The sequence below is a fragment of the Chaetodon trifascialis genome, chromosome 22, assembly GCF_039877785.1.
Source record: "Chaetodon trifascialis isolate fChaTrf1 chromosome 22, fChaTrf1.hap1, whole genome shotgun sequence".
NCBI classification, from domain to species: domain Eukaryota; kingdom Metazoa; phylum Chordata; class Actinopteri; order Chaetodontiformes; family Chaetodontidae; genus Chaetodon; species Chaetodon trifascialis.
The window spans coordinates 4,015,519-4,040,383 of NC_092077.1; the positions used below are offsets into that span (position 1 = coordinate 4,015,519).

General features: G+C 41.0%; 2 protein-coding genes across 2 annotated transcripts; one reads left to right on the plus strand and one right to left on the minus strand.

Annotated features, from left to right (window-relative positions):
* Nucleotides 1–951: 951 nt before the first annotated feature.
* Nucleotides 952–3,323, minus strand: LOC139350929 (hydroxycarboxylic acid receptor 2-like). Its single transcript, XM_070992606.1, has 2 exons — nt 3,285–3,323; nt 952–1,593 (listed from the first exon to the last, which is right to left on the minus strand). The coding sequence occupies exons 1-2, from the start codon at nt 3,321–3,323 to the stop codon at nt 952–954; spliced, it is 681 nt and encodes a 226-aa protein (XP_070848707.1).
* Nucleotides 3,324–8,309: 4,986 nt separating this feature from the next.
* gdi2 (GDP dissociation inhibitor 2) lies at nt 8,310–24,714 on the plus strand. Its single transcript, XM_070992103.1, has 10 exons — nt 8,310–8,483; nt 14,356–14,463; nt 15,476–15,575; nt 17,604–17,738; nt 17,854–18,052; nt 18,188–18,319; nt 19,497–19,596; nt 20,102–20,273; nt 20,454–20,653; nt 23,521–24,714. The coding sequence occupies exons 1-10, from the start codon at nt 8,439–8,441 to the stop codon at nt 23,671–23,673; spliced, it is 1,344 nt and encodes a 447-aa protein (XP_070848204.1). The 5' UTR covers nt 8,310–8,438; the 3' UTR covers nt 23,674–24,714.
* Nucleotides 24,715–24,865: the final 151 nt, after the last annotated feature.

Genomic DNA, 24,865 nt, shown 5'->3' on the forward strand with positions numbered 1-24,865 from the left:
CTATGTGACTGTGGTACTCCAACAATAATGTCAATGCTCCTCGGTCAAGTTCAAAGATGCTCTGACTGCAGAACAGCCAGAGAGCACATTTATAGAATCCTACATCAAAGCCACAAAGACTCCATTCTATTGGCTTTGACCTTCAAGGGCACTTTGTTTTTTTTTAAATATCTTTATTGACACCAACACTCTTTTTCCTTTTTGTTTTTTTTAAATATCTTTATTGACACTAACACTCTTTTTCCTTTTTGTTTTTTTTTTATATATTTATTGACACCAACACTCTTTTACCTTTTTTGTTTTTTGTTAAAATATCTTTATTTAGAGAAAACAGTGACAGAACAACATGAGGAAGAAAAATACCAGTGAGAACAGTGAAGACATGCAGGCCAGTTAAAAACAACAATAATGAGAATCACAATCATGATAATAATAATAATGATAATGGTGTGTGTGTGTGTGTGTGTGTGTGTGTGTGTGTGTGTGTGTGTGTGTGTCTCTGTGTCTGTGTGTGTGTTTGAGTGAGAGAGAACTCAAAACAGATAACCATCAGTGAAAAAACATTCAATGAATATTTATATGAAAAATATGGATTATTTGTTTTTTTCAAAGCAACATTAACATGACACAAAAGTTAAGCACACACAGAAGTGCGATTACAAACTGATGGCAATGAAGCACAAAAATATTTATGCATTGCATTTACACCAGAAATCTGAACACAATCCAGATGTGGTCAGGCAGATCTGACCACATTCTGATCCCCCATCATCATCATCATCATCATCATCATCATCATCATCATCATCATCATCATCATCATCATCATCATCACACATTTACACTCTGAACATGCATTTGTCCGTCTCTGGGTACAGAGTGCACTTTAATTTCAGGTGTAAACATTTTTCTCAGCACTGCTTGGTCCAGTCATGATTTTGGAGGAAGCGCTCACTCCATGGCTTCACTCCCTCTGTCAGCCCTCATGGATTTCAGTTCCTGCTGGGTGGTGGACTGAGTTCCGGATGAGGAAGTCGTGTGCTCGCTGTCGCCTGGGTCCCGTCTGCAGCGCAGGACGCGGGGCAGCGAGCTGCAGAGCGCCTTCCTGAACATGGAGCTGGAGAAGACGTAGATGATGGGGTCAAGGGCCGAGTTCAGGAAGTTCAGCCCCAAAGACACGATGGTGAGCTGGGTGAAAGTGTAGAGGGAGGCACAGTCCCACGGGCGGTATGAGCGGATGACCCACACCCTGATGGTCGTCACCGTGGTGGGTAAGAAGCACATCATGAACACGGCAACGATGGCAGCGCACACTCGCATCGCCTTTCGCACCTTGTCGGTTTTTCCCGTCTGGCGCTCTTTCAGGAACCTGGAGATCCGGATGGAGCAGAACAGCAGCATGGCCAGCGGGATGGTGAACTCCAGCACCGTCAGGATACGGTGCATGCCCACCAGGATGATGATGGCTCGTGATGGCTCTTTGTAAGAAGTGAAGAAGAAGCACTGGGTGCTGTTTCCACTGCCCTTGATGTGGTTGTAAGCCAGCATGGGAACACGTGGGCTGATCACCAACAACCAGACCGTTAAGCAGGACTTCCAGAGGTAGAATGCAACTAAGTACAGCACAAATATGAGGTACTACTTTACTGAAGTACTTCCATTTTCTGCTGTCTTGTACTTCTAATCTACATCTCACAACTAATAAATGATGCAGTACTATGAATAAACCTACCCAGCAGTACATAAAGAGGTAGTGTAGGAAGTACGCTGCATCATGAATGACTCTGGCTCGTTCATGTACCTCCGATTACCATCCAGTAATATGACATACATTCATCTACTGTTACTTTTGGTACTTTAAGGATGTTTTGATTGTGATACATGTATACTTTTGTGTATTTCTACGCTGTGGTACTTTTACAATAAACCTCATCTTTTTACTGGATTTTAGTTACTGATGTATTAATACTGCAGCTTGTAAAGTTGGAGTTTATTTGAGGTACTTTATGTACTGCTGAAGTATCCATTTATCTTTTTTAACATGTTCTTTTAGTCGATTATATTCGTTAATCTGAATCAGCAAAGAAACCAGAGTTACTATTTACATGTAGTGAAGTAAGAAGTATTACTTACAAATACAATATGAAGTAGCATAAAATAGAAATACTCAAGTAAACTACATGTACCTCAAAACTGTATTGAACTGGCAAAGCTTTCAAGTCTCACCCATTGGGCGTGAGACACACGCCTTTCAACCCATTCACATGTTCACACGCCATATCTTGCATTTCTCACTCAGAGAAATTACCAGGATAACACCCACCAAGTTGGGCAACTATTTTTTAAAACAGTGGAACAGGTAGAGGAAGTGGTGATGTGTCGGTCGTAGAGCCGCTCTTTGAAGTCAACGATCGGAGCGTCTCCTGCCTGAGAGCCGGAGCGGGAGCCACACACACACACACACACACACACACACACACACACACACACACTTGCACTAAGAAATGCTGAATTGAATAAATATTTTTATTTGTACCAATTTATGTGTCATTTATCAGATCAGACCCCCGTCCCCACCCCACCCCTCACTGCCACTGCCAAATCTCACTCTGAACTTGAGAGCCCTGCACAGGTAACGTCAATAATAACGTGCATAGCCATTATTTACTTCATAAAATCGAACCATTTTATACAATATGCATTTCTTGAACTCACATACTTATTGCTTTAGCTTGCAAGATAAAGATATTTACATGCCGATGAAGCTAGTTTAGTGCTACCATTACTGGGATTAGAAGTGGGCCAGTGCTAATTAGTTAGCACTAAACAGCTATAAAACATATAATGTTACCCCTCAAAAAATGCACTGTCCTCATAATTTTCGACCAGAACATTAACAATCAAGCCAGATGAGTTAACATGAACCAGTAACTTATTGTCTCAAATTTATAATTTCACTCGTAAATCGTGCAGTAAGCAGGATGAATCATCATGTCCGGGTTTATTTCTCCATATCAACCTTCTCCCTCTTTCCGTGTTAACTTTACACAAAGTTACTGGTTCACGTTAATTCATCCCAATTCTGGCTTGATTGTTAATGCTCTGGTCGAAAATTATGAATGACAGCACACAGTAACGATAGCACTAAGCTAGCTTCATCGGCATGTAAATATCTTTAGCTTGCAAGCTAAAGCAATAAGTATGTGAGTCCAAGAAATGTATATTGTATAAAATGGTTCGATATTATGAAATCAATAACATATGCACGTTATTATTGACATTACCTGTGAAGTCTCTTCGGGGATGGCGGCGTTGCCCTGCATGTTTGCGTCTGGGGCATGCGCAGTTGGAGGAATCGCCGATCATTACTTTCCCCTGCGACTTGACTGTGACCTGAGTGACGTCATTTCAGCACTTTTCGAGTCGTACCCGTAAACTTGAATTCGTATTCACAGTGAAGATTTCGTAGTCGTAGAAAAATGAGTTGTATTCTCAAGACTTTGCACTCACAGCGTTTAGACTCATACTCATATAAAAACACTCGTAACCCAATTTCACAGACTCACGTATATGACAGCGGAATTTTGTGTAAAACAACTTTTATGACACACAAATTGTTAACTTTACAAATACGAAACTTTAATTATGGACACGTCTTTTTGACAGCGATCTTACACCATACTCTTGGGGCTGCAGTTCTGACTCGGACATTTCAGAAGTGATCACAAAACTGAATCTGAGTGTCCATGAGGAGATTAAAAAAGTCTCCCAAGGAAGAGAAGGCTCCAGCAGAGAAGCAGGTCAAACAGTTTTGTTTTTGGAAGCAGATGTTGCCTTAATTGCATCCAGGACAGCATTCAGAACCAGGTCCAGCCACTGGCCTGATAACTTCACATCTCCACATCTATCTTGCTCCTAACTCCCCATTCAGTTCAATAAACATCATTGAAGTGCATTTGCACTGTGCTGTGTATTTACACTGTTTTATCTGTCTGGTTCTTAAAATGAATACTTGAATAACGATGGTTCTAGTTGTTTGTTGGACACTCACATGGTAAGGCTGAAAGGAGCACAGACTGCAGAGGTGCTGTTGTTAGTACAGGGCTGTGCCATGCACTTGTATTTTATGAGTGAATCCACTATTAAGTGCAGCTGATGCAAAATCTTTAATATTTTGCCCTCTGATAAAACACACTCATACCACGATCAGAACAATACAACTCCAACCTGACGTTTAAAAAGTGTCAATCTTTCCCTAAAATATCATTCAATACAAATCTTGACAGGACACAATAGAGTCTCTAAACCTCTCTCTGATAAAACACAGCTGCAGCATTCCTAAAGACTTTAAAAATCTGCAAGAAGCTGTTATTTCCAAGTACCTGAAGCAGAAGCAGAACAAGAAGAAGAACAGCTGTGTTGTTAAAAGATCTTCTTTTCTTTTTTTTTTATATACCAGGGTATATATTTTTCAGAAAACCAGGTACCTGTCACTGTGACTCCAAAAAGCAGTGAGTGTTAGCTGGCTCCCAGCATTAAGTTAGCTTTAGTGGCTCTGACTTCATGTGTGATTTCACACCTCATGAAAATGTTACTTTGGTGCAAACATGCCAAAAAGGTTGTCATAATCATTTTCATTTTGAGGCTTAACACCAGCAGCGGGGTCAGCCAAGTTTAACAGGCATGTGAAGCAGTATGTCAAACCAACATTACACTCACTTTTATAGCTATAGTGGGACTTAATAGTGATGGGCCACCCATCGTCATATGAAGTTGATACTAGTCAATGGACATAAATGTTGGGATATTATTGCCCATTGCTTTAACTGTTAGTTAATATGGTTACAGTCACACTCACCAGTACCAGGAATAACTTCTGTCACACCGTGCACGTCAGGATGAAAAATAAGAGATAACTTTATATCTTAATGGTTCGTTTCCCCCTCCCAATAGAATTAAATATTTCTGTTTCCCATTTCATTTTAATTCTGGGTTTAATTATCCTCCAAACTCCAGCGCAGAATAACAGAAACCCTGCAACATGCACCACCCTAGCACCACCCAGCAAGGGAGCGTTTGTTTTCAAAATGTATTTGATGAGAAATGTAAGGATAACTTGTTCAGTGGTGTTTTGTTCCAACAGGCTGCCTTATTGTTTCTAAATAGAGAATCTATATGTCTTAGATAAAGCATTTAAAGACATCATTGTTGAATAACAAAACAGGAATGCTTTAAAGTTTTATATTACAGTAAACATTTTATTATAACAACTCGTGTTGCTGTTTGTAGGAGCCATGATGGATTTAGTGTAAATAAATAATTTTGTTATGGTGTATATATTTGCTATTTTGGTTATTTTTGATTGTTCATTTGTTATTTGATAATTATGATGATTCTGATAGGTCACATGGATGTGGGCGGCGGCATGTGGTCAGTTAAATAAGCACCTTTACCTGTGGGGTGGACAGACACAATAAGTGAGAGAGGGGGTGAGTGGGTCGCTGTATTTTTTGTTGACCGCTGTTTTGAATGCTGTTATTGAACGCTGTAAATTATTTTAAGTATATTTTCGGCATTTTATTCTGAGTTTATTGTTTTTTTTTATAATAAAAGTTATGAACGTATTTATGATCTCAGCAAATCTTTCTTTGGAAGCGCGTCATACAACTGGCAATCAAAGCCCTACCTCAGCTTCTCAGCGACTTTTACTTTTTGGTTTCCAGCAGGCTAGGCCTAGTCGCTACACTGTTAATGAAATGAGGAGAACAGCAGGGTTGGGTGCTTTGCATAATGTTGTTCTTTGATGTACATCAGCAATACATGTTCAGCCTTATTTACGTAACTAATATTTACACATTGTTAGAAAATGGTCCAATGAATCACATGATAACTCGTGCATACAGCTTCTCAGATCCACTGATTATGCCTCATTGGTCGGTCCTAATTCCGTGCTGAGGGCTAAAGTTCATGCTTTAATATTCCAGGAGATGTGACTGGAAAAACACTTTTGAAAACCCTTTTGGACAGTGTGGCTGTTAACTAATCTTTTCTTGTGTGATTTTGGTACCACGTGTAAATTGTTCTAAAATGTCAAATGATATTTTTTCTTATATTTTTAACCTGTTATCTCTACTTCTTTCTTCTAATTCCTCTAATCGCAGAAATCTCACTTGTTTTGCTTCCTGCCCTGTCGTCATGATTAATGTTTGTATTGCTTTCGTAATGAAAGATGCTGCATGATAAAATAATGCTTTAAATGTTATGATCCTGCAGACCTGTCTGCTCCTCGTGTCTCTTTTTCCCTTCGTTCCTTGTTGTTTGTTTTTTTTCCCCCGTCTGTCTGGCTGGGTGTGTCTCTACACCTGGCCAGCTCCGCCTCCTCAGGTGCACACCTCATGCGCATGACCCTGTTTTAGGCACAGGATAAAAGGGGAGAGCTTTCTCCTACCTGTTGCCAGGTTGTCCTGAATCCCTGCCGTTGTCTTCGTTCATTCAGTGTGAGTACTACGTTTTGCTATTTCCTCTCTTTGTGAGTTGTGCTAATGATTAGTTTTGGACTGCCACTCATAGGGTGCTCTGTGTTTCAGTTGTCTGCCCGCCTCACCAGCGCGTGCCTTGCCTCAGAAGCCCATTTCATCGGAGCTCCCTTTGTTTCTTTCCACTTCCTTTGAGTGCGCTTTGTGTTTATTTTGTCCACTCTTAATGAGTGTGTTTTTTGTTGCATAATCCTTGTTTAAAATAAATTATTTTTGTTGATAGATTCCTTCTCTGGTCTGCATCTTTGGGTCCAAAGAAATTATTCAGGCATTCTGCCTAACATTTAATTAACCACAGGGCAGGACAGGAAACATGGGGATGAAAGGGAGGAATGGCATCTAGAAATCAAACTGCGATGGTGTTGAACAGTACACCTACAAAATTATTTTAATACTACTACTACTACTACTACTACTAATACTACTAATAATAACAATAATAGTAATATTAACAACAACAACAACTGTTATTGTTATTATTATTATTGTTGTTTTTGTTTGTTCTTAGGAGGAGAACAGAGAGACAGACAGCCAAACAGGTAAAGCAGGCCACTGCCCAGGGGTCCCAGACCGATGAGGGCTTTTGCCTGGGATTTTGCCCATTTTTCCAAACAGGTTAATCCAGCCATGAAGTCAGTAAACTTCATACTTAAAAACCCTCTGCATCTGTCTCTCTGTCATGTTTCCATCAGTTCTGGGGACATTACATAGACTTACACTCATTTCCTGAAGACTTATCCAACCATAACCATAACCACTACTTGCCTAACCCTTACACAAACCTTGACCCCCACTGTAAGAAATTTCCCTGTTAAATTACAGTAAACCACTGGCAGCTGTAGTTGCCATCATGAAACTGCTATTCAGCAGAGTACCTCCTGTAATCTATAACAACAGTTTATAACTGTAAAAGAACTATGGTACTGTGTTGTATAATATTTGGCTTTACAGTATCATATTGTAAGCTGGTTGATTGCATGATACCGTATAAAAAATAGTGGCGCAATTGGTAATTTCTCTGCATGAGAAATACAAGGTGTGGCGTGTGAGCGTGTGAATGGGTTGAAATGCATGTGTCTCGTGCCCAATGCGTGAGACGTGAGAGCTTTGCAGTGTAAGTGTGGATGAAATGCATGTATTGGGTATAAATTATGTTATAATGATACTTCTGGGATGAATTTCTGTAATTTTACATTTTGTTTTGCAATTGAATATTTTAGGCTTAGTTTTAGGCTCCTGGAAATGAGAGATCTACCTTTCTAGGATGCCTGTACCACAGTTTTATCAGTGTGTTGACTGACTATCACCTTTAACCAGTCCTTTACAGGCTAACTTAACAGTGAACAGTTGAATGAATGACATGGGTTTACTTAACAGGTGTGTCAAGCCTGAATCTAAGCCATTAGATTCTGGCAACACAAATAGTGAAGTGAGACTAAATGGCCCTGCTTTACACCTCATTTGTTGGTATAGTTCCTCAAATGATGATGATGAGTTCCTGCTACACTTCATCTATTGTAGAAATGAAATTGGTAAACCAACTGAACAAGAGTGACCACTGATTCTAAATGCAGGGTGGGAAACATTAAATATACAATAGAGGAAGGGACTTATATGGGAACTAATGGTAAAGTGAGAACTTAGGAAAAAGGCAGATTTTATGACGTCTCAACTGGCAGTACCTGGCCACCCGTCATTTGGCTGTGTGTTAGCCTCCTACATGGTGAGACTACTTCCTGTTACGATTCTTTGCGCCTCGTCTTCCAAATGATTGACGGCTGGGAAGCCACGCCCCTGGAGGCGCCTGACGCTGAGCTGCAGCCCCTTCACATTTTCAGCCCCGCGGATCTCCATTTTCTTCTTTCCCGATATTCAGTAACGGAGGAGTAAAGATTTGGAAAAATGAATGAAGAATACGACGTTATCGTTCTGGGCACAGGGCTCACGGTGAGAAAGAATCATTCGACGTTGTCTACAGCGCGGAAAAGATTTACAACCTGTTACCAACGTTAGCGGTTGACAGTTCGGCTTTGAGCTAATGGGGCCTAATCAGCAGGGCAAGCGCTAAGTAGCTAGCTTAGCCGCTAACCGAGAGTGAGTGACTACCTGTTACTTACTAGAAACTGAGCAAAGTAGCTAATGCTACCTGTTAGCACTATGCTACCTGCATTTGCTATAAGGGCATGGAACGATTAAAAATACCTGTTACACAAAATGAGTTCAAACTGTTAGTCTGTTACTGTGGTTGCTAACTATTCTGTCGACTGTGAATGGACTGAGCCTCATTACCTAACCGGTTATTTGGAAGTTGGGCGCCAGTTCAGGCAGCTTTTCTTAGTCAAGATAAGATTATGCGCGGATCATTCGTCTGCTAACGTTAGCCGACCTAAATTAAGCTAAGTAATTAGCCTGCTAACATCAAAAGTACGACGTGTCAGCTTCGCAGATCTTTCGTCCACACTACCTGTCTACTGGGTTGTTGACTTTATCTCAGTCATAGTGTAATTTTACCGGAGGCAGAGTTGACATACCACTAATACTACTAACATTTGATGAGCGTACTCGGCACTACAGTTCATAGCTAACTAACTCAGGCAATCTTAAGTTTCCGTTCTGCGCCGGTCCGTGTGGTGAACTCAGTAGGATAGGGAGTAAAATGAAGTCCTTTAAACGCGTTGTAAAGCTAATTGTGACAAAGAAGCCTCTGCACTTTCAATGACTTAATCGATCAGACAGTTTGGGAAAAGAACGGACTGCCTGCTAATCCAAAGTAGCTGGATTACTTTGGACTCTGTAACTGTCAGTCAGAAACTTAAGCAATAGGTTGTTAACGTGTAACTTGAAGTGAAACTTCTTGCGTCCTGTAACTTGTAGACTAAAAGTCCAAAAAAGATGATCCAGCATAATGTGCCGTAGCAGTTTACGAGCGATTGCAGGTTTTGTTTACCCGGAAATGAGTTTTGTCAGCATTAACGACGCCGTAGCGTAAAAAACCAAATGGAGTATATCCTGACAGTCCTCCTGACTTGCTGTCAGTTGTACGTGGCTGAAGCGTGACATGGATATCCCGTGCTGACTTCAGGACTTAATCGCAGGCCTTTGGGCAACTTCCTGTCAACCCCAAGGCGCCAAATTCACTGCAGTTTCTTGACTGTTCTTAGTCTGGAGAACTTTTGTACACAGTTTCAATGCTGATATAATCTGTGACTGAACAAAGCCTGGGTAATTTTCTCTAAATTGACCTGCAAAGTGTGTTGCTACAGGCAGATGCAGCCTGGCAAAAAGGGGCCTGGTTAAATCTTGGTGGGCAGGGTGTTGATTTAGCTCACATTTGGGTGTGGTTCCACCAAGACTGAGGAACCGAAAGCACACTGTAAGTACTCTGTAAGCTCAGTTAAGTCAGAGCTAGTCTGCTCACCAGGCAGCCTGTGAAAAAGCCCTGCAGAATGCGATTCCGGGCAGTTTCACATGATTTTAGTTCTGTTATGTAAATCTGTGACTTCACTTCTGTACACCTCACGGCGTCCACTTTTGTGCTGCACACTAGCACTGCCATGTCTACCAAATTGGCAGATTACACACATTTCTAATAGGCCTACGGTTAAAATAGTAAACATTGTGGTTCTAACATACTATGAGTAAATTATTTTACTCACATTGGATCATGGAAGTAGAGAATGCCCTCTGTTTTGCTTGCTATCTTCTGGCCTAAGTCACCTTTTATATAATTTTTAAACCTCAAAATGAATTCGCCTTGGTCCTGTACATCCAGAATGGAGATGATTATTTTAGCCTTTGTTTGTAGGGCTTTTGGCATTTTTGATGGGTGAAGTAGTCGGGGGATGGGGTTTCCCATCTGTCCACTAGTAATGACTCTTGAGGGGAGTGGCTTGGCACAAGATATGCAACTGTACCTAAAAGCAGTCTCATTCACATTATGATACACTTGGTGATCCCAAGTAAGCACCTCATTGCCCGTAGATGAGAGAGATGAAAAGGCAGCATTTCAGTGGTTGAGGCAGTTGTGAGTTGGGAGTACACAGAGACTACAGTGATGATTTTTACATCAGTCACAACATCTTCAGTGACTGATGCAAAATTGCCACTGGTAGTGAGGAAAATATGGACAAATCATGCACACAGGAATAACTATTGATGCTGTAATGGAATAATATTCCACCAAAAGGCAAAGTTCTCCATTCAAGGCAATTCATAGGCACTCATTTAAATGGAGCTTAAGCAATTGGTCTGTTATTTTGCACCTAGTTTATTAAACAGTTAACCGTGAAGGCAGTGTTCAAGGAAAAAATCCAAACATTGTCTGGTCCCAGCTTCTTTGATGAGGATTTGTTGTACTTTTTTATCTTATGTGACAGTAAACAGAATATATTTGCGTTTTGGACTGTTGGTGAGACAAAGCAAGACATTTGAAGTTTTCAAGTTGGACGTTATGAAATTGTGATTACGAACGTTTTTGTTTTGTACACCAGTCAACATTATGATGCTATCTTTGTGCCTGTCGAAAGAGGAAGTGGTGTTAAAGGAAAGGAAATGGGACACAATGCTTGCCTTTACTCACAGTGTAAGTAATAGTAAGAATGTGGAAGTTTCAGTCATAGCTCAGTCAAGTGATGATCAAACAATCAGTAAAACCTTATAAAACATGCTGATGGCAGCACATTCCTATCTGACTTCATAAGCTTGTTACTTATTTTCAATGTAGAACTTTAATGGACCATGCAACTAGGAAGAATACGGTGAAGTAAAAAGTGCAGTACAGGAAAGCACAGTTTAGTTAAATACTGTGTAGTACAGTATAAAAATGCTGTGATTGTACTTTGTTAGGGTTGCAACTAATAATTGCCTTTCATTATTGATTAATCTATTATTTTTATTATTATTCAACTAATTATTTTGTTTTTAAAGCATAAGCAAATGTTGAAAAATACCTGTCACAATTTGATGTCCAACCCACAGTCTAAACCCCAAAGATACTCAGTTTAAAATGATATAAACCAGAGAAGAGAAGCAAATTCTCACAGAAATGTGGAAACAGAGAAAGTGTTCCATTTTTGCTTGATAATGGCCGCTGAAAGATTAATTGATTCATTTTTTTCAGCTCTAAATGTCCTCCTCTGAGTAAACCACAGTGGGGTTTTTATGTAATTTCTCAGTTCTGTTGATCCTATGAGCCCAGTGGATTAAAGTCCGTCAGAGTCTTGTGATTTTAAACATTGGAAAGCGTGTTGATAATTTTCCGTATATTAGAATCAAAGCTAGTTCTGTCATGCTCTGATTGTGATGTTCTGTCATGTGATTGTGTCTTTTTGAATGGCAGAGACCCATCCAGCCCCTTCCTTCTCTGCTGGACTTTGCTGCCTTTCAGCGTCACTCTAATTTTTATGGGTCCCGCGTGTTAAAAATTGAGCTGGGGCTGTATCTGGTCCCAATGTGTTATACTGCCTTAATTTTCTGCCTGACTGTACACTGGATCAGTTTGTTTTCGTCTCTGTCAGCACAGCCACTACAATCTGGCAGAAGTAGTGATGACTAGGCTGCCCCCGGCTCTGTGTTAAAGCCTGTATTTATATAAGCGGCAGCAGGTTTGCTTCAGTCACATGTCACCCGAAAGGAGTGACAGTGACACATCAGAACTGCTGTCTTTCCTAGAGATGTATGTGTAGCCTGACTGTACGTCCTTCAAGTCAATGGCATTGCAAGAGCATACAGTAGAAGAAGCCCCGACATTTACAAATAGACATGATCATATTTCACTGGGGCATGTGATATTTTAGGAGTGCACCTATGCAGAAGCTTGTTTGGATGTTGCAGGATGTAGAGACATACGTATGTCACTGAGGCACGATTAGAGGTTTGGTTAAATTTAGGTTGACCACATGTGCAGTAGACCACAGTGTTGCACTGTTTTCAGACATCACTGCTCATGTTCACACAGGAAAAACAGAGTTTTTATAGCTGAAAGACAACACTGCATTTGCCTTTGATAGCAGTGGTATGTGCGTTCCTGCCAGCTCAGCTTGTCAAAGATTTCATACATGTCATTTGTTTGACAATTAGGTTAATAGTCATGAGTTGTCTTGTTCTGGAGACATTATGTTAAGTGTGCAGACAAATTAACTGACAAAAGTTACCTAATACCAGAGTGCCCCGTTAGCTGAACGGTCACAGCGTATGCTGCATGGCCATAGCCAGTTTGATTCCAGCGGGAATTGCATGTCATACCCCCCTCTCCCCCCCTTACCCATCTCCTGTCTGCCTCTTCTCTGTCCCTATCCAATAAAGACAAGAATAAGTAAAAGTTAGAGATTAAGGAATCTTAGGGCCCAGTGAAATCTCATTGTGTTTTCTGTCATAATTTTTCTGAATTCTGTGTTTTATGATGAAAACATCATCAGACAGAGATGACAACATTTCAGAGGTTCAATAAGAAAATGTTCAAAATGTAATGAATATCAGTGAAGTTGATGTAACACTGCATGCACTGATTTTTTTTGTTGAATAGACCTTCTGCAGGACAGCCTCCCTGTGCGGTTTGAACACACAGGGTAAGCTGATTCAGTGTGTTTTCTGCATCACAGAAATCATAGGGCCCTACCATCTTACACGTTCATTGCATCTTATGCTGTGCAATATGGGTCCAATAAATTCTTAGTGGCAATTATGATGCAGTTTTGTTTTTTTTTTTTTCTTTTGCTATGTCAGGAAACCAGTTGTACCACATAATCACATTGTACCATTGTTACATTCAGTAGTAAAACTTGTTTTAGAGTAAAACCAACTTTGTCACATGATGCACATGCTATTTCCTCGGATCTACAAACCAGCTGCTTTAATCGTATTAAGGCCATTGGTCTGTGGGAATTCCAGACTCTGGCAAACACGCACATTTTCCCTCACCATTACCCAGCCTCTGAGACTGACAGCCCAGTGAAAGCTATAATCATCCTCCACGCTGCACAGAAGCCTGTCAGACATTATGTTGGTATTGGGTGTGTCAGAACTGAATTGTTGCATGCACCAATGGCTTGTCATAGTCTTGGTTCTGTCAACCTCAAAAATAATTTCATATATTGTCTCTTCAGGCTTTTGTGTTCCAAGCCGTCTTTAACATTACAAAGTGATGTAAAGAAAGTAAACACAGTATCTCTGGGGGAAATATTTAAAGCACAGATGGCCCAGTCATGTATCATACATCAGTTTAGTGTTGTGTCGTATGATGCTATGTATGGTGTGACCATCATTCAGCCTTTGTGTTGAGCAGAAATGCGCAAGTGTCTCTTTTTGGCTAATCCAGTGAATTTAAATACCCGACAAACCAATGTACTCCATATCACATATATTATTATAACCACTACGGTGATACCCTATATACATCCAATATATCATAAAGAAGTCCAGTTCATTGATTTGTACTTGAACTTCAAAGTTTTCAGCATTTTTAGACCGTGTCTTAAAATCTAACCAGGGATGTTGTGTTTATGTATGTGCATTAAAGGTTAGGCGACTGCAGCACCCCGAACTGTACAGTTATTTTCAACAACTAAACAAACTGAGTTCTCCAGTATATCACAGCATTGCAGTCGATGGGAACAAAACCGCTGATTGTGTGACAGATGGATGTAATGTATTGAGACATGAGGAGAAACATAGACTGTTAAGAGCATTTGTCTCATTTGTAACGTGATCCAAAGATGATTGTGTGCATGTTGATACAAGCTGAGTGCGAGGTACAGCTCCTGTGGATTTTTCCAGCATCCTGTTGATCTCGGTCTAATTCCTCTTTGTTTTCTGCCAACAGGAATGCATTTTATCAGGCATCATGTCGGTGAAGGGGAAGAAGGTTCTGCACATGGACCGCAACGCTTACTACGGAGCTGAGAGTGCCTCCATCACGCCTCTTGAAGATGTGAGTAGATGTCTGATCCCACTGGCTTGACTTAGTGACAGTGAGGAGGTTAAACTGGAGCAATGTGACGGTAATGCCCACTTCACAAATCATGCATGTTGAATTTCAGGTTGAGAGAGAGAGAGACGCGGGAGAGAGAGAGAGAGGGGCAAGCGTAAAAATGAACTAAACAGCAACCACAGTTTCATTTGGTCTGTACCCTGTGGTTACTTATTGAATAAAAAAAAATACACAGACATCTTAGCCACACTCAGGTTATTTCTACACAGATTTTCTCTACTGAAAGGTGGTGAAGATGGACTGAACTTGTAGGTGACCTACTTGACTTAAAAATCAGTGACCGTATTTGCTGATAAGGGTGTGAGTAATGAGGAATTACTGAAAGGTCAGGCTGTAATAGTCAAAGTTATATTATTATTGTTTAGACAAGTCATTATTGTTTAGGTCATTCAAATCATATGGCCTCCGTCAGAAAAACATATGATAGGCTGGATGTTTAAGTGTATAAGTGTGCAGCCTTGGAGTTGATATTTGCTCTAGATGTCAAAATAAAAAGGTCAGTGTTTTATTTTATGGAATCTCTTCATAGCTCTTTCGTACTAACACCTACTCCTTCTTTATTATTACCTCTCTCTCTATGATGATGAGGTTCTTGTTTTAACCTTTTATGGCCACCACAGCTTTTTTTTTTTATCATGGTGGATGCTTTATTAAGCCTTGTTCTGAAAGACGAAACAGTGCAAAACATTTTGTGAAATAGTCTTTCCTGAAAATAGAGCTGATTTACTGCAGTAAGACCAGCTTTTAACTGAGCACTCGACCAATTTAGCAGAACCCCAACAAATGCTGACTCAGGTGGCATCACTTGACGACATCTGTCAGACTTTACACAACTCCCTCTGGAGACACTGAAGGCCTGATACAAGTTTTTTCACCCATAAACAGGCTTTGCTCCGGTGTCAGTTGGTGGCTGTAGCTTGTGAGTGAACTCTGGTTCTGTGTCTCCCTACAGCTCTACAAGCGCTTCAACCTTCCTGGCAAACCTCCTGAGTCAATGGGAAAAACCCGGGATTGGAATGTGGACCTCGTCCCTAAGTTCCTCATGGCCAACGGTACGCTTAGATCACTCACCTGTATATCACATGCTGCTGCAGCTTGTGACTTCAACCTCTGACATTTAGGTGCAGAGTGCCTGCAAAGTGTCAAACAAATATCTGCAATATGTCTCTTTTAATGTGAACAGCTTCAATACTCAATACCTAATAGATCAGAAAGGCTGACTTGTGACTGATTGCTGTGTTTTTTCACTTGAACTATGTAATTAAAACGAGAGTTTGGATGAGACGTGGACATACAGTATGCTGTCACACAGCTATGAGACCCACAGAGTGTACAAATCAATTAAGACATGGTTTAAGGTGAACATACCCTACCATACATAGTCATATTTCTTTTGTTTGGGACTTCCATACAAACAAAAACATCTGCCTCACATGAGATGATGCTTGAGTTAAAAAAACAAAAGACTCATCAGTAAAACTATCTTTCTTTCAAAATCAAAGCTTTTAGGTCTCAAATGAGAACAACAGAGATGCATTATTGCCACTGTTGCTCTCTCGTCACCTCAGGATGTGGTAAGCAGGCCTGCTGCCCAAATCACATGATCCTGTGAGGCAGCTGGATTGCTAGTTTGTGCTGCCTGCCCTGAATATATAGCTGACACACTAAAGCCATTTTCTCACATGAACTCCAGACAGTGTCCGCAGAATCAGGTCCAGACATTGTCCAGAGTTTCCCTTTCACTCATGTAGCACATTTGTCTGTGTCAGATACGTTCTCACGTACTCGGTTTGGTTTCGGTGAGGACTGGCGCCTGGATAGAATATGCAGAAGAAGCCGTGGACTCACCCGTAATGATGACTGTCTTTGTGTGTATTTGGATGCATCTGCAGTGTCATGGAAAGAGTGGAAAGCAATATACAGGCGTGCAGAAAAGAGTATGAAGCGGCTACACTTACACTACCATTATCAACAGAACATGACGTGAACATGTAACGGGTCAGACGCTATGTCAGAGAGGTCTGTGTATTGTGTTGCATACATATCTACACAAGATAGCATGCTAACCAGCTAGCTACGGCTTGTCCTCATAATTCTACTTTGTACCTCAATGGGTGATTATGTAACCCCTGTATTTTCAGCTGGGAGCAGCAAGTTTGCTATGTTTCACAAGTTCTCTTTGCATTTTTACTGCAATAAATAACCAAAATAATCTCACAAAATGTCAAGTTCACTTTCAGCACTAACATACAATATGGCTGTGTAAAGCTAACCGGGTGTGGATTAAGAGGGGGCAGTATGTTACTGTGGCAGAGTGACTAAGGACATCACATTTCTGCAAGTTTGAGTCCTGCTCGTTCAGCAGGTTTTGATAAGTTAATCACACTGTCTCCTTATGCACATATGGATAATGAGCATTGTCATCGTTGACATCATCCGCTGTGGTCTCTGCTGTGAACAGGTAATGACACAGCGAGCAGAGGCAGAGAGGCCCCTTGGTTCCACTCAATGGTGGCTCAAAATAATTTTGTGTCATTGGAAATGCGTGTGCACTTTGACACATAAGCCAAAAGCTGCAGACTGACTGGCTGTTGTTGCATTTATTTCTGCTGTGTGATTGGCTGTTAGATCTATCCAGATCAATGTATTTATAGATGTACATTTTTTCTTGATTCCCTAATGAGATTGTTTTATCACCTAGTCATAGCTATAAGTTAGATCCAAGTGGCATATATAGTTTCAACTAACAACTGAACTCAAAGTTGACATGTTCCGGCTCAATATCTGAGCTGAGAGGGAAGTGGGTATGACATCCAGCAAAGAACTCTGGGTTGTAATTGAACTGGTAAGGACACAGCCTTGGTGCATGGAGCACGCTCTCAGGTGAGCTGTCGGGATGCCCCTGCGTCCACGTGTCTCATGCTAAGTCCTCAATGTAATTATCGTTACAGGCCTTAGTGCAGCTGAAAAATGTCAGTGATGCGGCTAAAATCACAATAAATGGCTTCATGAAAGAATTGACAGCCTCATTTAGTCTTGTGTTTTCTGAAAGCAAAGCTGATTTTTGCATCTCCTCTCAGGTCAGCTGGTCCGCATGCTGCTGATCACACAGGTGACTCGCTACCTGGATTTCAAAGTGATTGAGGGCAGCTTTGTGTACAAGGGAGGCAAAATCCATAAAGTCCCCTCGACTGAGACTGAGGCTCTGGCATCTAGTAAGTTATTGGAGCATGCGGTGACTGTACAGATGTTCTGAAAATGTGTGGATACCCCAAAACTGTAGAGGAAATGTTTTTGAGGTATTTGCTGCATGTCTGAACTCTCCTTAAGGTTTGATGGGGTTGTTTGAGAAACGGCGCTTCAAAAAGTTCCTGAGCTTCATCGCCAACTTTGACGAGAGCGACCCCAAAACCATGGAAGATGTCGACCCCAAGAAGACCACCATGAGGGATGTTTTCAAAAAGTTTAACCTGAGCCAGGATGTCTTGGAATTCACTGGCCACTCCCTCGCCCTCTACCGCACAGATGAGTCAGTGGTCTTTCTAGTTCCATGATAAATGTTATTTTCATGACAACGTCATTACACACAATGTGATGCTGTCCACCAGCCTTGTGAAGTAGTGCAGTTTGTAGAGTTTGAAATGGGCCACCTCTCTCTCCTCAGGTACCTGGATCAGCCTTGCATCGAAACGATAAACAGGATAAAGCTTTACAGTGAGTCCCTGGCCAGATATGGCAAAAGCCCATACCTCTATCCACTGTACGGCCTGGGAGAGCTGCCACAAGGTTTTGCCAGGTAAGGGACCCTCCTTTTAATACATGTGAAATATTTGTTATATCTGTGTGCCGCAGCATACAGGGTTGAAGAGGGTGAATTTGCGAGGGAAAAAAGTGTTTGGACAAGGACTTTTAACTGCTTGAAGTAGCTTGTGCTAATTAGAGCAGCAGATGTGTAAAATAGACCTCTCAGGACCAAAAAGTCCACAAACTATGGGTGTGCAGGAACCGAACTAGGAGCGAAAAGTCCCTATACGTGGTTCTGCATCATGAAGTTTTTCATGGTAATGCACAGTACAAGAAATGCTGATACTAGTTGCACACAGTGACTCACAGTACAGCTTCAGTCAGTGTTGATCGGCCCCACAAACTCCACCTCAAAAGTTTTGAACCACTGGAAAGGATTCCACCAAAGCATGGGTGTGTTTGCTCGCCAGAGTTGGCTTAAATCAGAGCTTTTTAAGAGCTGAAGGTGGGGCAGCAGCAGCACTGGCAGAGACTGTGATACACAGCTCATGGAATTTGGCTGCTTTAAATTCCTTAGTGCCTTTTTTGCTGCAATTTTTTTCAAAATCAGACCTGATGGACTTAGTTTTAGATTGAATGAGACTTACCCTTCCCAGGGATATTGTTGGCTCCAATGTCCTCTGTGAATGCATGTGCATAAATCAACTAAGAAATAATAGAAAAAGGTGTTCTTTATATTTACAGAAGTTGCCTGAGAATCATCACGTTTCTAATTTTTCTTCAGTATTTGAGTAATCCAGTTCTAGTTGTCTGTACGTCCATGGGTACATTGCAAACAATGTTTAATCGCTGATTTGGCATTTTAGGAAAAATACAGTTGTTACTAACAGCATTAATGATGGCTCTGTTCAGTAAGCTGTGACAGTGTGACGGTAACATATCGAAATGTCCATACTGGCTCACTAATGTGGCCTACTGGGCAATTAAAAGGGAAAGGAAACATTGATATTATTAGTTCTAACTGCTAGAATCTGTGATACCTGGACATGAGCGATGTGAGTGAAAGTGCTGACAGGACTTTGAAAAAAAGAGTTAGGAATTCCCTTAAAGCAGTAATTGTTATTATTATTGTTATTATTACACACAGTTTCATATAGCTCACTGTCATTCCCTCAGGTCATATCTTTTGATACTAGGAAGTGACGTCTCACTTTGTACTTCCATTCCAGGCTGAGTGCCATCTATGGTGGGACATATATGTTGAACAAGCCCATCGAGGAGATCGTGATGGAGAATGGGAAGGTGGTGGGAGTGAAGTCTGAGGGAGAGGTGAGCGTTTAGTTCTCATACGTGTTGGATTTCTTTGTTAAACATCTGTGATTTCAGTGGCCTGTGCAGCCCATTTAGACATTGTGTGTGATGTTTGACTTCACAAAAACTGGAGGCATTCATACTGACATAGAAGAGTTGAGCTGTTATCTCTAGTTATTTCCATTCGGGAATATTGCAGGCAAAGAGGTTAATCAGTCACAGTCTGCTGGAGGTGTGTGAGGAATAACTCACTGCACATGACAGAGCTGTGGCAGCTCTCACACTAATTCATTTGAAATTAGATTTTGCAGCACCCCTCACAAATCACTGGCCTATTGCTACGTGCTGTTAGATTTAATAACCCCTCAGAAGAACTGTTTAGTTATGCTCGAATAACTTATGTTATATGTGACTACACAGCACTTAATGCATTTTCCTTGTTTGATCCTATAAACTGCTTGACTTCTTCATGAATAAGTCTCTCCCTTGACCTCTGACGTTTGGCTTTGTCTGCCCACCATAGATTGCCAGGTGCAAGCAACTGATCTGTGACCCCAGCTACGTCATGGATCGCACCAACAAAGTGGGTCAGGTGATCAGAGCCATCTGCATCTTGAGTCACCCCATCGGCAACACCGGCGAAGTCAACTCTTGCCAGATCATCATCCCCCAGTATCAGGTCAACAGGAAGCACGGTGAGTGCACAAAGGGAATGAGCAGATGACTTAAACTTTATAACATTGCATTGCTTTTTTTACTGTAAATAAAATACGGTCTTGGCCATGAGAAGACCGTAATTTTTGATTAAAAGCATCCAGAAATCTGAAAAATCCATACCATGCTTCTCTTGCTAACTTTCCTCTTTCTGTTTCTAGACATCTACGTTTGTTTGATCTCCTTTGCTCACAACGTGGCAGCAAAGGGTAAATATATCGCCATCGCCAGCACCACGGTTGAGACAAACGACCCTGAGAAAGAGATCAAGCCGGCCCTGGACCTACTGGAGCCCATCGATCAGAAGTTTGTCAGCATTAGTGACCAGTATGCACCCACTGACATGGGCACCGACAGCCAGGTATGACTGTCTTGTGACTGTGTTGTGCATGTTTTAACCCATTTACAACAAGTCAAGTGCACTTTACATAACTGGTTAACACAGTCATAGACACAATGCACTTTTAAATGGAATGGAATACTGAAAAGTAAATTTAGGTGTCTCAGTTGATACATCTTCACTTAATTTATCACTAAATGTCCATGAGGGCGGAACAGTTAAAGTACCAGCCATGTACCAGCATGTGTTCAGCCAGGAAGTCATCTCTACAGTCAAATCCCTAATCAGACTTGAAAGGTGTGGAATGCTTTCAGTGATTTGTCCTTCGTTAGTTAAAACATGCACATGGTGGCCGTAAAGACACTGTTTTGTGGCTACAGCAACAAACATTTTGAGGATTACTGATGTAACTGCAGGATTGATCATGTAAAAACTAATATTGATTAAATATGCCAGAAAATCCCTAACACAACATTAGTGATGCACGATATGAAAAATTTCAACCAATATCGATAACCGATAATTTCCTGCTTTTCATGGCCGATACCGATAACTTCATATTTTTATATGTAATATAATCTTCATATAATCTTCAGTTGGTGCATCCAGGAGAATAACAAATCTAGGATGCAGTGATGAAAAACTGATATTTTAGTTAGGGATGCACGATAAAGATCCCTACATGAAAATAAATTATGAAAAATAATGTTCTAATAAAAGTAATGTTTTGTTATGGGATCCATACAGCCCACACTCCTCCATAGCCTTTGTCATGTTTCGTGCATTATTCGTGAGCACAACATGCACTTGATCTTTTGTTATACTCCACTGTGAGAGCATTGTTTCAAAAGCTTGGCATATCATTGTTGCTGTATGTGACCCAGGGCACTCCTGTGCGTGCAGCATTGCTTTTTGCAAATTAAAATCGTGATCCAACCACTGAGCCGTTAAGCTTAACATGCTGACCGGACTGTCTGTGGTAAAACTTACATGTAGTCCGTTCTTGTCGATCAAGTTGTAGATGTGTGTGGCAACGATATCATAGAGGGCAGGGAGGGACACATCCGAGAAGAAGCAACAGTTTGGGAGGGTGTAACGTGGCTCCAAATGTGCTATTAACTTGCGAAAACCCGGGTTCTCGATGACAGAAAAAGGCTGGTTGTCCAGCGCTATGAATTCCATCACTTTGCCGTTAATGGCTTTAGCATTTTCACTGTCTTTGGAAAAGTTTTTATAGTTCTCTAACGCCTGCTGAATGGGGACATCCACAGTCCATGTTGTTGTTTTAGCCTTAGCACCACTAGCTGCTACCGCGGTTGCTTTGTATTCTTTCAAAACCTTCGCCGTGATGACAACTTTTCAGCAATGCTGCTGTTATCTTCTGCCACTGAGAAAAACGACCACACTGGTGAGGCCATGTTGATTATTAGTCTGGCAGAGACTGGGCTAGGCTTGGGTCCTGTCAGTAAGGCGCGATAGATGACGTAACCAGCGCGTCATGGCCTATTTTGGGGCTCCTCGGCTTGCAAACAGTTTCCCCAATTTAACAAATTTATCAGACCTTTTTATCGGATAAAATGTACATATCGGATAGATTAAAAATGATGTAATTTCTCCCCTTATTGGCCAATATTTTATCGGTCTGATAAATATTGTGCATCCCTACACTACATATAACACACAACACTGTTCCATAGCACAGTGCCAGACCAGCTCACAGAAACAGTCATAGGAATTATATTTCTGCTCATCTTATTAGCTGTACTCATCATACATATAAGGGTAGTTGTGATGAAGGCTCTCTTATGAAACTGACTGGCGTCTGTATATAATCGCAGTGTGCGTCTGTTAGAACGCAGTCCACCAAGTTCCCCTAAGACTCAATAATGAAACAGGTGCTCCATTTATGATGATTTAATTAAACAAACTTCACCCGTACTGATCTGGTTGGGCATGTGTGTGTGTGATTCTGGGATAAACAGAAATAATAATCAACAACACAACCCACAATATACTCAGCATAAACAGTCATCCCTACCATCTCCACAACTTTCTCAAAACACATGAAAGACCAAAATACACAGTTAACAGAAATATGTCTATATTACACATGTGTAAGAGAAAGGAAAAAAAAGGACGGTCAGTAACGTAAATATAAATATATAATGAATGACCGTTCGTCTCGTTTCTGGCGATAACGAGCATCTTAATTATTAGCAACACATTTATTAGCACCAGATATTGACCCGAATTTAACATGTAAAGAGTAGCAAACACAACACAGCTGGAACTCACTTTTCTCTGGGCGCACATCTAACCAAACCAGAGTATAAACTAACGTGAAGCCACAACAGGAACGTCATCCACTCAGTACGATTACTACTACTCGCGACAGTTTTACTTCTCTCTCTTGAACCTGCAGTATGCAGCTTGACGGAGCGCAGCCGCGCCCGTAGTGGTCGGGCTCTGCTCATCACCTGCCCTGCTGCACAGTCTTCAGAACAGTTGTTTTTACATTTAATATAACGATTCATTCACCTGTCGCTGTTATGTAAGAACATGCCCTCGTTGCACCACAGTGTATAAACGGGGGAAGTTAAGTGAGAAAAATATCCTGCACAGGAAGCTTTTCAGGCATCTGTTTCCCTCCATTAAAAAAAAAAAATCAGTTGCAGTTTAATAGAGAATTCTCACTGTCCTTATGTAAACGTTTTATCTTTTTATTTTTTTTATTTTTCTTGTACTTGTACTTAAGGCTTCATTTCAGAAGGCTTCATTTCAGAATCAAAACTATGAAATCGGACCCAAACTCTTTATCTCTGTGCATTGAAGGAATACTTTGATTAAAAGGCTTCTTTGACTGTTTTACCTTGTTTTCCTCTCTCTAGATTTTCATCTCCCGTTCATACGACGCCACAACTCACTTTGAGACCACCTGCGACGACATCAAGGACATCTACCGGAGGATGACGGGCTCAGACTTTGACTTTGCCGAGATGGAGCGCAGGAAGCAGGACATCTTCGGCGACGCTGCAGAGTAGACGCAAAGTGTCCGCAACACTCCCGATTATCAAAGACAACGCTGCCGACAACTGAAATCTTAAAATAGAAAACCTACACAAAAATGTACACACCAGTGGGCTGGCTGATTTTCCAAGTATGGTTTGCCCATTGAGGAAGTTCATGATACATAGAGAGATATGATATAGTATTGTTGGATAGGGTTCAGGGAGGGAGCTATGCTTTTTCAAATCACATTCAGATGGTTGTTGCACTAAATAATTATGCCTAATATACAGTAATACCCTACATTGTTCTGCCTCATCGTGTTAAGATGATGCTTAGTCCAAAGATGCCAAATCAACTGATTCATAATCCGTAGTATCCAACAGAGTTGTTGTGTATTCTGGGGGGGGGAGCAAGTCTTTCTGTCGTTGTATAAAAGGCGTTTGGAAGATATATAATATCCAAACAACAGTTATTTAGTCTCTGCAGGTATTTTTTTCATGTCAGGGTGAGAGAGGTGGCTTGGCTTTGTGCGTCTGAAATACATCATGTGAGTAGCTCGGTGTTCCTCAAGCACTTTTCAGGCCCAGCAATGGCAGCCCGCCACGTAAGGTGGCACCTCAGCTGATTATATTGTCAGCTTTTGAGAAATTAAAGTGGTTAACGAGGTTTCTGGGCTTGATATCATTAGTCTTTTTAACCCCTTTTTTGTCTAATCTCCAGCACAGCCAGATACATATCATAAGCCAAGCCACAAGGTTGACTGCAGTCCAGCATAAACCACCTGAACCTGTTTTCAACAGCTTGATTTACTATAACGCATCAGAGGAGATATATTAGTTCCTGTAATATGCAAAGTGATGGATGACCTGAGCATTAACAGCAGATTAATGGAAGTGTGGTTGACTGTAATTGCTTAAGAAGGACCAAATGTGTACTGCAGCAGTATTGAATTGATGAGAGCCCTGTGATATCCTCTGTTGTGAACAACTTTAAAAAACAAAAAAACAAAACAAAACATTGGGCTCAAATGATTTCTGTACTGCAAAGTAAAAACAACTTTGTCAAAAACCAAAGCTGTGTTTGAGTTTGAATCCATTCTTTTTTACAGTTCAGTGTTTGTGTGGAATGAAAGATGACACAAGTGAAATAAACCTTGAGGTTTCTGCTGCTGACAGCAGCTTTTAAGTGATGTGAGGGCAAAGATGAACCAACCCTGAACTTTAG

What these genes read in the sequence shown, in the direction of transcription:
- LOC139350929 (XM_070992606.1), bottom strand. Translation starts at nt 3,323, where the DNA reads ATGCAGGGCAACGCCGCCATCCCCGAAGAGACTTCACAG. An exon ending in TCCCCGAAGAGACTTCACAG is followed by an intron (nt 1,594 to 3,284) that starts GTAATGTCAATA and finishes TACCTCTGGAAG; the next exon opens with TCCTGCTTAACGGTCTGGTT.
- gdi2 (XM_070992103.1), top strand. Translation starts at nt 8,439, where the DNA reads ATGAATGAAGAATACGACGTTATCGTTCTGGGCACAGGGCTCACG. An exon ending in GCCCTCTACCGCACAGATGA is followed by an intron (nt 18,053 to 18,187) that starts GTCAGTGGTCTT and finishes CTCTCTCCTCAG; the next exon opens with GTACCTGGATCAGCCTTGCA. An exon ending in ACATGGGCACCGACAGCCAG is followed by an intron (nt 20,654 to 23,520) that starts GTATGACTGTCT and finishes TCCTCTCTCTAG; the next exon opens with ATTTTCATCTCCCGTTCATA.